The 13,891-nt window shown below is 38.9% G+C and overlaps 1 protein-coding gene across 2 annotated transcripts in view; it reads left to right on the forward strand.

The window, feature by feature from the left end:
* The window catches only part of MMAA (metabolism of cobalamin associated A), a 41,779-nt gene that overhangs the window by 17,189 nt on the left and 10,699 nt on the right, over positions 1 to 13,891 (forward strand). Inside the window, exons 2-5 of one of the 2 annotated variants that reach the window (XM_054554535.2) lie at positions 2,081 to 2,226; positions 3,635 to 4,139; positions 6,956 to 7,078; positions 10,577 to 10,747. In XM_054554535.2, coding sequence (XP_054410510.1) covers positions 3,701 to 4,139; positions 6,956 to 7,078; positions 10,577 to 10,747 — 733 coding nt within the window. In that variant the 5' untranslated portion in view covers positions 2,081 to 2,226; positions 3,635 to 3,700. The remainder of the gene's footprint in view (positions 1 to 2,080; positions 2,227 to 3,634; positions 4,140 to 6,955; positions 7,079 to 10,576; positions 10,748 to 13,891) is intronic. The other variant, XM_002815182.6, reaches the window with a different exon arrangement.

The following is a 13,891-nucleotide window of genomic DNA, read 5'->3' on the forward strand; positions in this document are numbered from 1 at the left end:
TTCAAAACAGTTTTTCCTACCTCTTCTGTGCCTCTTTGAGTGATACAAAGTTAAAACCAGGTAGAAAATGATTGGTGAAGCCTTGTATTCTGCTATCCTGCTCCGACCCTGACCACCTCTGTCACTCTTTTTTTGAACACAGCTTGTTTGGTAATAGGAGGTAGTCATGGTAAGACTTGTTAATTAAGGAGCATATTTTAAATAGTTCTAATTTGCTCTTAGACTATATATGACAACATCTTCCCTATGGGACAATAGGACTAGATTTGGTAATAAGAATGTTTTCTATCCTGCAGATTTCCTCTGTCTGTTCTTTGGTTCCTCCTCATGCCACCAGCATCACTGCAACTGAAAATACTTCTTACTCACCTCAGAAGTTGGGCAGAGTTACTAGTATCTACTTCCCTTTTAGCCAAAGGACTTCTTTGTTATTTTAATATAATTTATTAAGTAATGCCTGCCATAGAGAGTCAAACAACCTGGGTTTGAATCTTGGCCCTGCCACTGGCTATGACTGTGATCACTTAGCTCTCTCAGTGTTCTTTCCCCCTTCTGTTAAATGAAAATAATAACTGTTGTACTGCCCTCATGGAATTAACTGGAGAATAAAATGAAATAAAATATCTGAAAGTGGCTTGTAGACTCTAATGTGCCAGGCATTTGGGGAATGAAATAAGTTCAGATCAACAGCACCTCTTTTTTTCTTTTTATCTAAGCAATTGCAGTGTGCCAGGCTCCACGTCAAACTCTGAGGATTCTAATAAGATAGGATAGGTCAAGAAGGTCTTAAATTAGGCTTTTCTTTTCCATTCCTTAATACCTTGCCTCAGTCTAGGTCCTCATCATCTCCTTTGGTTCCTTGCTAGGCTTCCTGAACTGGACTGTTTAAAAGTCTCATCACTCTTGACTTCATGTCACTGCTTCTAGAGTTATCTCTTCAAAAGCAAAGTTGATTATGTCACCTCCATAAAGGTCTCTGTCATTTGTCCACTGCCCACAAGACAAAATTTAATTTCTTGACCTCAGTTTACCTCTGGTCCAGCCTCATCTCCTATCAGTAGTTCCATATACCTTAGGCTTCTGCCTTAATGAATTTCTTAATTTTCTCTGAGATGACAGGGAAGAGACCAAGTCCCAACTCTGATTTTGCACATTTAAGTCCTCAGACTGGAAAGCCTGCCTCAACCTTCTTCAACATTTTTGTTATTTCAGACTCGGTCTTGACTTCAACTCCTCTATGACTTGAATTCCCCAAGGAGAGTGAGCTCCTGTAATCTTGTCTGTTCCCATGGCACTTTGTTCTTTCTTTGATGTGACGTATTTTATTCTGTGAGCTCTTGAAGTGCTAGGATTAGGTTATTTAAGATCAGATAATTAATGAGGCATTGTACCTAAGAAAGTGTAGCAGGTTGAATGATGGCCTTCAAAAAGATATGTCCACATCCTAATCCCTGGAACCTGTGAATGTGGCCCTATTTGGAAAAAGAGTCTTTGCAATGTAATTAAGTAACTAATTCTGTTACAGTAATTATGGTAATTTGTTACAGCAGCCGTAGGGAACTAATATATTAATAGAAGGTTATGGTATAATGGCTGGAACATAATCAAATACTATTGTCATCACCATCAGTACCATTGCTATAGTAACCATTACTCTTATCACCTATCATGGGACCTGAAAAGTAGTATGTTCTTAGAAAATAGTGGTTGAATAAAAATACAGTTCTTGCCTGTGGGATTCCAGTCTATTGGTAGTGGTAGTGGTGTTGATGAGAATTGTGCTTAAAGGTGGTATTGAAAGAGAGCTTCCAAAGTAGACTCCCTCTTAAAGTTTTGTTTTAAATGTCTTTTTGTGTGTTTGTGTGAAAGGTGACATTAGATCTTTTAAAATTGTTTTTTAGAAACACTTTTATACATTTTAATTGTCCTTTTAGAATAAGGCTAATTTTGTACAAATAGACATTATAATGCCCCTGCGCCCACCGCCCCACAGAGAAAAAGTTGTTGTTTTTGGAAAACTGATGAGCACTTATAGTTCTACCAGTTTAAAAATCTTAAACTATTCTTTTTTCTCTAATAGAATATTAAGAAGCTAAAATTAATTTCATGTTCGTCGGCCTTGAAGTACCATTTAGAGGTATACCTTGGAGCAATAATTTATTCCATCATGCCACAAGGTGCTTGAAAATCAACCAAAATTTACAAATACTCATAAACCCAAACTGGGTGAGTTATATATAACTGTAAATTTTAGTTTGCTACTGGAAGAATTATTACCAATGTTTCATAACTTGGTGTAATTAAAATAAAAGCTAAGGTTAATTGAGCTCTTACTCCATGGTGGACACTGTTCTAAGCTTTTTACAAGAATTGTCATTTTGCTCTCATAACCACTCTGCTTTCTTACCTATTCTCTTTACTTAAGAGGAAGCTGAGGCACAGAGTGGTCAAGTAACTTGCCTAAGGTTATTTTGGCTTAAGTGGCAGAGATTCATAGTGACAGTGGCTCATAACCTCTGCACTGCCCTGACCAGCATACCATGTCAACTTTCATTTTTTAATACAGTTTGAAGTAGAGAATATCAGTATATCATCATAAAAAAGATCCTTATGGCGGGTCGCGGTGGCTCACGCCTGTAATCCTAGCACTTTGGTAGGCCGAGGTGGGTGGATCACAAGGTCAGGAGATCGAGACCGTCCTGGCTAACACAGTGAAACCCGGTCTCTACTAAAAATACAAAAAATTAGCCAGGTGTGGTTGCAGGCACCTGTAGTCCCAGCTACTCGGGAGGCTGAGGCAGGAGAATGGCGTGAACCCGGGAGGCAGAGCTTGCAGTGAGCCGAGATGACGCCACTGCACTCCAGCATGGGTGACAGAGCGAGACTCTGTCTCAAAAAAAAAAAAAAAAAAAAAAATCCTTATCTAATTTCGTAGTGGTTCAAACTTTAGTGTGAATCTACAGGGAATCTTATTAGTGGGGCTGGGAATGTGCATTTTAAATAAGCACCCAGGTGGCTCTGACTATGCTTTGCGATACGCTGATCTGGTTACTACACAACTCCTACAGTTCACTTATGGCTTGTTTGTGTGCTTTAAGTTAGGCTACTCTTTGCATACATCTGTGTTCAAGGATGAGTCTATTGAATACAAACATGTATCTAACCTTACACCTGAAGTGCCCACCCTAGTAATCACGTTTCTTTTTGTAGAGAGTGAATACAAGGCCAGCATCAGAGAGATTCATTTTTTTTTAACCTTTTGTATGAGCTTCAGAATCTGGTGTATTGACCTGAGGAAACTGTTAAGATGAATGTAAGAGAAAGCATAACATAAAATTTCTACCCTAGTGGTATTTTATATATTGTTTTTATTAGAAGAAAATGTTAATGTAAATTCCACTTCGCAGTACAGTAGTAGTTCCATTATTTGGGTTACTCTGAATATTAACTGTGGCCATGGAGGGAGTCTTCTCTTTTAAGTTTATTTAGTAAGAAAACTTTCACCCATTTGTACTACCAAAGACTCTGATTATGTGTGGTTTAGAATATGGGGGAAACACTAGGCTTTCAAATTTTACCACTTCAGTATTTTAGTTATATATCGAACTGGCTAACTTGTTTTTCTTTCTTCTAGGGAGGTCACAAATCACATTGAGCCAAAACGCATCCAGTGTTTTCTTCAGTTACAAATAAAACGAATATGTCCATGCTGCTACCACATCCTCACCAGCACTTCCTAAAAGGCCTTTTAAGAGCACCTTTCCGATGTTACCACTTCATCTTTCACTCAAGTACACATCTCGGATCAGGAATCCCATGTGCTCAGCCATTTAATTCTCTTGGACTCCATTGTACAAAGTGGATGCTGCTGTCAGATGGTTTAAAGAGAAAATTATGTGTACAAACAACCTTAAAGGACCACACAGAAGGACTTTCTGATAAAGAGCAAAGATTTGTGGATAAACTTTATACTGGTTTAATCCAAGGGCAAAGGGCCTGTTTAGCAGAGGCCATAACTCTTGTAGAATCAACTCACAGCAGGAAAAAGGAGTTAGCCCAGGTGCTTCTTCAGAAAGTATTACTTTACCACAGAGAACAAGAACAATCAAATAAAGGAAAACCACTAGCATTTCGAGTAGGTCAGTCTTTTTTGTGTGTTTTCTCGTAAATATTTTTACAAATTCTCTGTATTCTGTTTTTTTTAAAAAAAAAGTCTAAATAGTTTGCAATTGAATGGGGACTTTTTTCACAATATTTGGATGAATTTTAAATGAGTTTTCATGGCAAATATTAGTTTTGTTAAATTGAAAAAATTGCCATGACATTTGAACCAAGGCTATGTATTTTAAGAAAATAATATAAGATTTTTACTTTGGCAAGAATCTTGCTCTGGATCCCAGGATAGAAATATTCATAGGAAGAACTACTAGTGAGTTTGCTCCTTTTTCTTTTAGTAGTCCTTCTGCTTAAATAGTTTAAAGTGAATTCCCTGTTTTGTTGTCGTATCAACTATAATTATCACGTTTCAAAATTCTGCCTCTTAGGTATTTCATTAGTCTTTGTATAGGCAAGTCTCACTTCCTTCAGATACTTTTTATTGAGTTTCTCGGAGTGACTGTAAACCCAGCCATCTCAATACCAAAATATATTTTATTTATTTTTATTTTTTATTTTTTTAATTTATTTTTTGAGACAGTCTTGCTCAGTCGCCCAGGCTGGAGTGCAGTGGCGCGATCTCGGCTCACTGCAACCTCTGCCTCCTGGGTTCATGTAGTTCTCCTGCCTCAGCCTCCCGAGTAGCTGGGATTACAGGCGTGCACTACCATACCCAGCTAATTTTTGTATTTTTAATAGAGACGGGGTTTCACCATGTCGGCCAGGCTGGTCTTGAACTCCTGACCTCAAGTGATCCACCCATCTTGGCCTCCCAAAGTGCTGGGATTACAGGCATGAACCACTGTGCCCAGCTATTTTATTTTTAGTCTCACTCTTGTCACCCAGGCTGGAATGCAGTGGTGATCATAGCTCCAACATCATGCTTGGCTCCAATATCATGCCTCCAACATCATGCTTGGCTCCAATATCATGCCTCCAACATCATCCTTGGCTAATTTTTTTTAGAAGTTTTTTGTAGAGATGGGGTCTCATTATGTTGCCCAGGCTGGTCTCGAACTCCTGGGCTCAAGCAGTCCTCCCACCTTGGCCTACCAAAGTGCTGGGACTACAGGCATGGGCTACCATGCCCAGCCTATCAAAATGTACTTTAAGAAAGAGATCATATTTATTTGTTGTCTGTATATTAGATGTTCATTTGATTTCTTGAACAATTTGACTTGGTTCTGAAATTGTTTTTGAAATTGTGCATTGTAAAACAATTTAGATATGTTTGACCAGCAGGAATTAAACAAGCCAGTTTAGGTGGAATGAGAATGTCCCACAGTGGTGAACTAGGTAATTTGAACCAACCCTCCTGCTAAAAACAACTTGTCTTGGTGGTTAAAGTGCAACAATTTTGTGGAGAATGAGTAAATACTTTTAAAATTTCATGTTACATTACACCTTTGTCTCACAGTTTATTGGCAATGCAGACACAAAAGCCTCCTAGTTTTTAGGGTAATGGGCATAGATGCTTTAAGATAATTTCAAAATATCTCACCAACCAATATTTATATTGGTCCCCACTTTTCAGACTTCTTAATCTTCTGCCCTTACTGAGGGATTCTCATTTTGAGAGTACTACATTGGATGTTAATAATCTTTATGTATGGTAAACAAAGATAATAGCAAACTCCCACAGAGAAATTCTAGTTATGACAAAGTGCCTACTTACTAAGATTTTAGAGAATCTTTGAAAAAATATCTCAGAAATGTGTGGAATTAACTAGCAGTTCACAGATAACTTTGTAGTGCTATTCTGGTTCTTCCATCTTAATCTTATGAGGCCAGATAAACCTGTCTTTATTGCAGTTATTTTTTTCACCACCATAAGTAAAAGCAACAAATGTTTATTCAGCACCTAAAAGGGTGTTTAAGATAGTATTGGATCTGCCCCAAGAATTGTGGTAAGGAGTCAGGCATCCCATACACTATACATACTTTGAGTGTAGTTAGTTAAATGCCTATGTTTTATATATTTCATTTAACATACACATATGTCTCTTATGCCATGCACTGTTCTAAACATATTGCAGACATTAACGCATCTAATTCTTAAAACGACCTGAAGAGAGAGGTACTATTACTATATCTATTTTATTGCAGTGGACACTGAGGCATAGAAAGAGGTTAAGTAATTTACCCAAGATCACACAGCTCATGGGAGGCAGAGCTAGAATGAGAACTGGCTGCGTGGCTTCAGGGTTTGTGCTCTTACCAGCCGTGCACTGCCAACTCTCCAAGTGGGGGAGTTTTCTGCTTTTCTTAACATAAATTATTTTTTTCAGAATTCAGTTTATATTCTTTGAGTTATGAGTGAGATGAAGAAAAAAGATGATCCCTTATAAATAGAAAATTGCTTTCTCAATCACTGGGAATTTCTAGAATAATGAGTTGTTTTTCCAGTGGGAAAAAGTATACAGAACTGAGGTAGGTAGAATAATTACTGATCATGATGAGAGGTGGGCAGATGTAGAAACTGAGCACATTAACAGTGGAGACAATGAAGTCTGTCCAGAAAGATCTACTTTATAGTACAAAGGCAAAGCATGTTTTGTAGTTTTTAAAAGTGAATTTTGTGAACATGTGGAACCCAGAGTGTTTCCTTCCTATAGCCCCATTACTCAGGAATTAAAGAAACAGATTTTTATTTGCCATTTTAGGACATGTTGAAATATATTAATTGTGGTTTTAATACATTAGGGGAAATAGAAGGTAGTCTAATATTTTACTCAGTAAAACTGATCGTAGTTCTGATTTCATTTGTTTCATTGAATTAGAAGATCTCTTTCCACCATAGGATTGTCTGGGCCCCCTGGTGCTGGAAAATCAACATTTATAGAATATTTTGGAAAAATGCTTACTGAGAGAGGGCACAAATTATCTGTGCTAGCTGTGGACCCTTCTTCTTGTACTAGTGGTGGTAAGTATGGCTGATTCTTTTTAAATTGCAGAGCTCTGGGGGCTTTCTGTTACAATTTAGTAGGAATTGGCACAGTTGGGTGACCTCTAACTGCTAGCTAAGTTTGGTCTCGCTAAAGGAAGGGAGTTCTGCAGAGTTAGGTGGAAGCTGAGGGAAGTAGTTTGGGAGTGTTGTACTCTTCAGAGGAGGCCAGCTTGTGGACAGCTCAGTGGGCACTCAGAAAATGGTGACAACAGGTGCCAGAAGTTGAAGATGATCAATTGCAAATTTCAGTCCTTCAGCTCCCATGCATAAGGCCAGGCCCCTCTTTGCTCCTGTTGTGTTTCCTGGCTGCATTAGCACCTGTGCAATTCAGAAAACAGGTCCTTACTCATGTGCCATTTTCCTCATAATGTTTTAACATCTCTTAAGCTTTAGAAAAACCTTACTGCTGTTTGTAATTGTCAACTGTTTATATAATATGTTCAGTTAAACAGAAAGCTCTTAGAGGGGCACTGTAATATACTGCCATTCCCTTTACGGCATTTAGCATAGTACATTGTACGTTGCACAGAATGTTAAGCAATTACTTTCTGATTTGAGGTCATGAAGTCACTCAAAGTTTAATTTGCAGCTCATCAGAGATAAAATGAATATAAACTTAGTTTCCCAAAGGATCGTTTAAAGAAAGCAGAAAGCATACCATATAAACAGGAAAGGTTTTTTCTTCCCTTACCCCTCTTTAAGATTTAAGCTTTTCATATGACAGTTACTCACTTAGCAAGTATTTGAGTGCCTACTATAGGTGAGGCATTGTACATGGAAGGTTCTTAAACTGTGTTATATGATGGTGAACAAGATACAGTCCTGGCTTTAGCGAGGTTTACATCTTATGCAGGAAACACAAACACAGGCCATTACAATACAATGTGTGTTGTGAAGGGGTAAATACAAGATGCTTTATGGAAGTATTTAGTTTTTGCATACTGTGTTATAATGTGGATTTAATACTAAGTATTCAGAATGATGATGTAATCATATTTTAGGGACTTAGGTTAATATAGACGTGGACAATTCCTATTATCACCCCATTCCTATTGTCACCCCATTGAGACATCTAGCTCAGAACATTCAAAATTTTTGAGTCACTGTAATAAAAAAAGTTAACTGTAAAATAAAATTTTTGCTCACAATGTTCAAAATTAAATCCATGTCAATATGTTGTCTCATTTACAGCTTTAGAACTTTGTTAAAAGTAAGTACTTAATGAAGGATTTTTTAGTAAGTGGCCCTCATTTATATATAGGTGAGAAGGCCATTCCCCTATTTTCACAATATTCTAGAATACTTAACAATAGAAAAAAAATAATAGCTTGAGATAATAATAGACAAAAATAATGTCATAAAATAGCCTGTGATTAAAGTTACATAGCTATGTGGTTCCTAACCTTTCTCAAAAAATAGTGGTACCTTTCTCAGGCAAAAAATTATATAGACTTTGAAAGAAAAAAATACAAGGATAGACAAAACACTATAAATATACATTTCTACCTTATTGCATCAGTGCATACACTTGAAAAACAGCATTACATTAAAGTTGGGAAGCATTAGTTTTTTGGTCTATAGTCAATCTTCTTTGTGCTTTGAATTCACAGACCCCCTGTGATAGCTTTGAGACGTTCGTGAGAGTCTACAATTAACAGTTTTGGAATCGCTGGCTAAGACATGGGACAGTAATTTCCTAATGTTTACTTCAGTGTGATGGGATCTATAGGATAGTAATTTAAAGTATAGCTTTGGCATATTGTTTACTTACACAGAGATTATTTCATGCAGAAAATTACCTTAGAAAAAGGTTGTATGTGAAGTAAATAAGGAAGTTGATATATGGGGTACAAGTGTGGTCTAGAATTAGAACCTATGAGAAGACTGTGAACTGGCATTTAGTGGTAAAAGAGCATATCTTTAAGAAACTTTTCAATCTTTAACATTATGTGGAAAGATATGTGGAAACATTATGTGGAAAGAGGGAAAATGAATATTCAGATTAGAACAGCAGTACACCTACAAATGTTGGTATATGACTAAAGCAAAGTAGTAAAACATAATAGTCCCAGGACTTTCAGTCTTCTAGAATTTGTAAGTATTGATGTTTGTCAAAATATTATACTACAGTGAAAACAAAAACATAACCAGTTTCATTCCACAGTTATTGAGTGCCTACTCTTAACACTTTGTTAAGCATTTAGTGTACAACCTATGTAAGACGTGGTCCTGTAGGCAAAGACTTATTTAAAGCATGGTTTCTTAAGTTTGTCGGTAGTGACATTTTATGTCAAATCATTCTTTGTTGTGAGTGGCTGTCCTGTGCATTGAAGGATGCTTATTTAGCAGCATGTCTGGCCTCTACCCAGTAGATGCCAGTAGCACCCTACCCCTCACTTGTGACAAGTAAATATGTCTCTAGACATTGCCAAATTGCCCCCAGTTGAGAACCACTGTGTGAAAGAGATAAGAATTAAAAATATGAAACCAAAAAATGTGTTGTATGAATAGTTTTCCATCCATTAACTCAGCTTACATTGCATTCAGTGAGAGCTCCAAATTTTCTAAGTAGTAGGCGATTAGAAGCAGCAGACTGGGCAGAAGGGGCAGCTTGAAGATATATTTGTGTAGCATTTACGTAAGGTTGAGAAAATGTCATTTGCAAAAATAAAAGAATGAGGAGTGGAGGGTGCTCAAGGAGATAATAGAAAGAGGAGGGACACTAAAGTTCTCTTATGTCCTCCAGGATGCTGGCATACATTGCAGAGCTGTTGTACCTTAGAAAATCACAGAGATGGGCATGGGCTGAAAAGGTTCCAGGCAGACTATATGAAGGAGCAAGGACTTTTACTGATCTTTATAAGGTGGATAAGTTCTGTGTTTTTGTTATTAACGGTTTTTGAAGCACATTCCTGTATATAATTACATTTGCTTCTCCCAGTAGCATATTACCCTTGTGATGTAGCTGAGGAAAGAGGGTTCAGGAAGGTAAAGTGACCTCTCAAAATTGAATAGTGTGAAATGGTGGAGCCAGAATACAGACCCTGGGCTTGACACATTGTAACTCAGCAGTGAGGAAACAGGAGAGATACTTCTGGCATGAGAGCACAAACAAAAGATGGGACGAAGCAAACACAGTGATGTTAAGATGACAATAAAGTAACCACCCTGGTTGGAACAGAGGATTGGTGTGGGGGCTAGTAGAAGCCAGAGTTGGACAGGTAAGGTGCGGCTGAAGAACGTAGATTGGAACCTTTGGTCAGGAGGAAGCTATAAATTATAGATTTTGAGGGGCTTGAAATGTTAAGATTAATCTGACATCATTGTATACAATGAGTTGGAGAGAAGCTCAGTAATATGAAATGCAGTTTGAGATTTAGGGAGAAATGGCATAAAGCACTTCCCTCTAGGAACTGGCTGATAATTGACCCGTAAAACTGTTCCATGATTATAAAATGTAACTGTATGTTTTAGGATCACTCTTAGGTGATAAAACCCGAATGACTGAGTTATCAAGAGATATGAATGCATACATCAGGCCATCTCCTACTAGAGGAACTTTAGGAGGCGTGACAAGGACCACAAATGAAGCTATTCTGTTGTGTGAAGGAGCGGGATATGACATAATTCTTATTGAAACCGTTGGTGAGTGTGATATTCTATTTCATAACAGTATACTATTTTATGAATGCTATATAAAGATGAGTGACGACAACTTATTTTTGTTCATTCAGCAGATATTTGCTAAATGTATAATTAAATACTAGATATCCCGTACTCCCTAGAAGATATGAATGTATAGGTTATAATCTTTACCCTCCAAGATCTTATTTTAAAAAGTAAAAATAAGCCATCTATCGGGATAACTGTTATACAGGTGGTATATTATACATGCCAGAGGAGAACTGTAAGCATTAGGAAGATCTGTGTAAATGATGCTTTAGCACAACACCTATTTTGTTTAAGTACATTTCATATGTCTACTGTGTTCACCAAGAAAATTAATGTAGTTGGGTGCCTTCTGAAAATGCAGATACGTTTTATTTCATTGTTTTATATCCTTAGCATATAGGTACATGTGATGAAGACACTGAAATGAAAACCCTAATAAATTCTTTCTTGTGGAGAGACAGTCTATTATATTTCTGTGGGATAAATGTTTGTGATACAGCCTAACTCAGATGTGGGGCTCCAGTGAAGACTTCCTAGAGGAGGTGACAGCTGAACTCAGTTTTGAAGGAAGAATTGGAGTTAAACAAAGTATGCGATAAAGAGCATTTGCAAAGATACACAGGAGTGAGAAAACATAGCCCATCCAGAGAAGTACAGTTTGCTCAGGATACTTAGAGCACAGAGTGTGAAGGCAGGGAATGAAGGGAGGTCAGTTGGAGCAGTAGGCCAGGGCCAGATTGTCAGGGACCTTACATGCCATGCCAAGGAGTCTTCTGGAGTTTGCCCTGAAAGGAGCGGGAAGATGCTGCTGGATAAGCAGGAGAGTGAGAAAACCAGATAGGTATTTTGGAGAGATCCCTGGCAGCAGAGTATAGAATGATTAGAAGGAGGGCTAGAATAGAATCAGGAGACTACTGTACTGATCCCAGAAGGAGATGGTAGAGGTCTGAACCAAGCAAAGGAAGTGAGAATGGAGATGAGATAGATCAACAAAACATTGAAGATAAATGGGCAGGATTTTATCCATGATAAGATGTGAGATAAGGAAGGAAGGGGAATTGCAGATAATAGAGAATACTGTGGAAAAAGTAGATTTACAGAGAGGAAAACAGTGAGTTCAGTTGTGAATATATTAAGTGTTAAATGCTTATTAGGTATCCGAGTGACTGTGTGTCTCAAGAGAAAAGGACTGAATGAGAAATACAGATTTAACAGTTACCAGCATGGTTCATAGTTTCATAGTTTAAGTTAAGAATTTGGTTCACATCAACTGGGGAAAATATGGGACAAAAATGGAAGATATTTATATTAATCTGCGAGGGCTGCCATAACAAAATACCACAGACTGGGTGGCTTAAACAACAGAAATGTATTTTCTCACAGTTCTGGAGACTGAAAGTTCAACATCAAGGTGCCCATAGGGTTGGTTTTTCCTAAGACCCCTACCTTTGTCTTGTAGGTAGATGGCTGCCTTCTTGCTGCATCTTCACTCTCCCTTGTCTCTTCCTGTTCACTCTCCTAGTGTCTCTTCCTGTCCTTTTGAGGGCACTAGTCCTATTGGATTAAGGCCCTACCCTTATGACCTCATTTAATTGCTTCTTTCAAGGCCCTATCTCCAGATAAAGTCACCTTGAGGTTTAGAACTTTAACATAGGAATGTGGTTTGTTTGTTTGTTTGTTTTTTGAGACGGAGTCTTGCTGTGTCTCCTAGGCTGGAGTGCAGTTGCGGGGTCTCGGCTCACTGCAACCTCTGCCTCCCGGGTTCACGCCATTCTCCTGCCTCAGCCTCCACAGTAGCTGGGACTACAGGCGCCTGCCACTGCCACCACGCCCAGCTAATTTGTTTTTTTTTTTTAATTTTTAGTAGAGACAGGGTTTCACCGTGTTAGCCAGGATGGTCTCGAATTCCTGACCTCGTGATCCGCCCACCTCAGCCTCCCAAAGTGCTGGGATTACAGGTGTGATCCACCGTGCCCGACCTTTTTTTTTTTTTCTTTTTTTTTTTTTAAAAAGAGTCTCACTCTGTCGTCCAGGCTGGAGTGCAGTGGTGCAATCTTGGCTCACTGCAACCTCCACCTCCTGGGTTCAAATGATTCTCCTGCCTCAGCCCCCCGAGTAGCCGGGAATACAGGTGCACGCCACCACACCCGGCTAATTTTTGTATTTTTAGTAGAGACGGGGTTTCACCATATTGGCCAGGCTGGTCTCCAATGCCTGACCTTGTGATCCGCCCGCCTCGGCCTGCCAAAGTGTTGGGATTACAGGCTTGAGCCACCGCGCCCGGCCTAACATAGGAATGTTTCTAGATGAGGGGAACACAGCTCAGTTTATAACAATAGCCATGACAGGGCTTTAGAAACTCCACCATTAAAAAGTAGATGAATGAAGAGTTAGTTGCCTGAGTGGTAGTAGGAGAATCAAAGGAGAAGAGCACCTTAAAAACCAAATATATTACCTGGTTGTATTTAGCTACCTTTCCCAGAAACTCAAAATAACAGTGACTTAAACAAGAAAGAGGTTATTTTCTATATAAAAGAGAACTAGAGCAGGCGTTGTGGCCCCAGCCTGTAATCTCAGCACTTTGGCAGGCCAAGGCAGGCAGACTACTTGAACCCAGGAGTTCCAAACCTCCCGGGGCAAGATGGTAAAACCCCGTCTCTACAGAAAAATAAAAAAATGAGCTGGGCATGGTGGTGCGCACCTGTAGTCCTAGCTACTTGGCAGGCTGAGGTGGGAGGATCACCTGAGCCTGGGGAGTTTGAGTCTGCAGTGAGCTGTGATGGCACCACTGCACTCCAGCCGAGGTGACAGAGTGAGACTCTGTCTCAAAAAATAAAAGAACCCTGAGGCCAGCCATGGTGGCTTACACCTGTAGTCCCAGCAGTTCAGGAGGCCAAGGTGGGAGTATTGCTTGAGACCAGGAGTTTGAGACCAGCCTGGGCAACATAGCAAGACCTTGGTTCTACCAAAAAATATATATATATATATTAGCCAGGCATTGTGTTACACACCTGTAGTTCCATCTATTCAGGAGGCTGAGGTGAAAGGATGGCTTGAGCCCAGGAGTTCAAGGCTGCAGTGAGCCATGATCGTGCCATTGCACTCTAGCCTGGGCAA

The sequence above is a fragment of the Pongo abelii genome, chromosome 3 (assembly GCF_028885655.2).
Source record: "Pongo abelii isolate AG06213 chromosome 3, NHGRI_mPonAbe1-v2.0_pri, whole genome shotgun sequence".
Lineage (NCBI taxonomy): Eukaryota > Metazoa > Chordata > Mammalia > Primates > Hominidae > Pongo > Pongo abelii.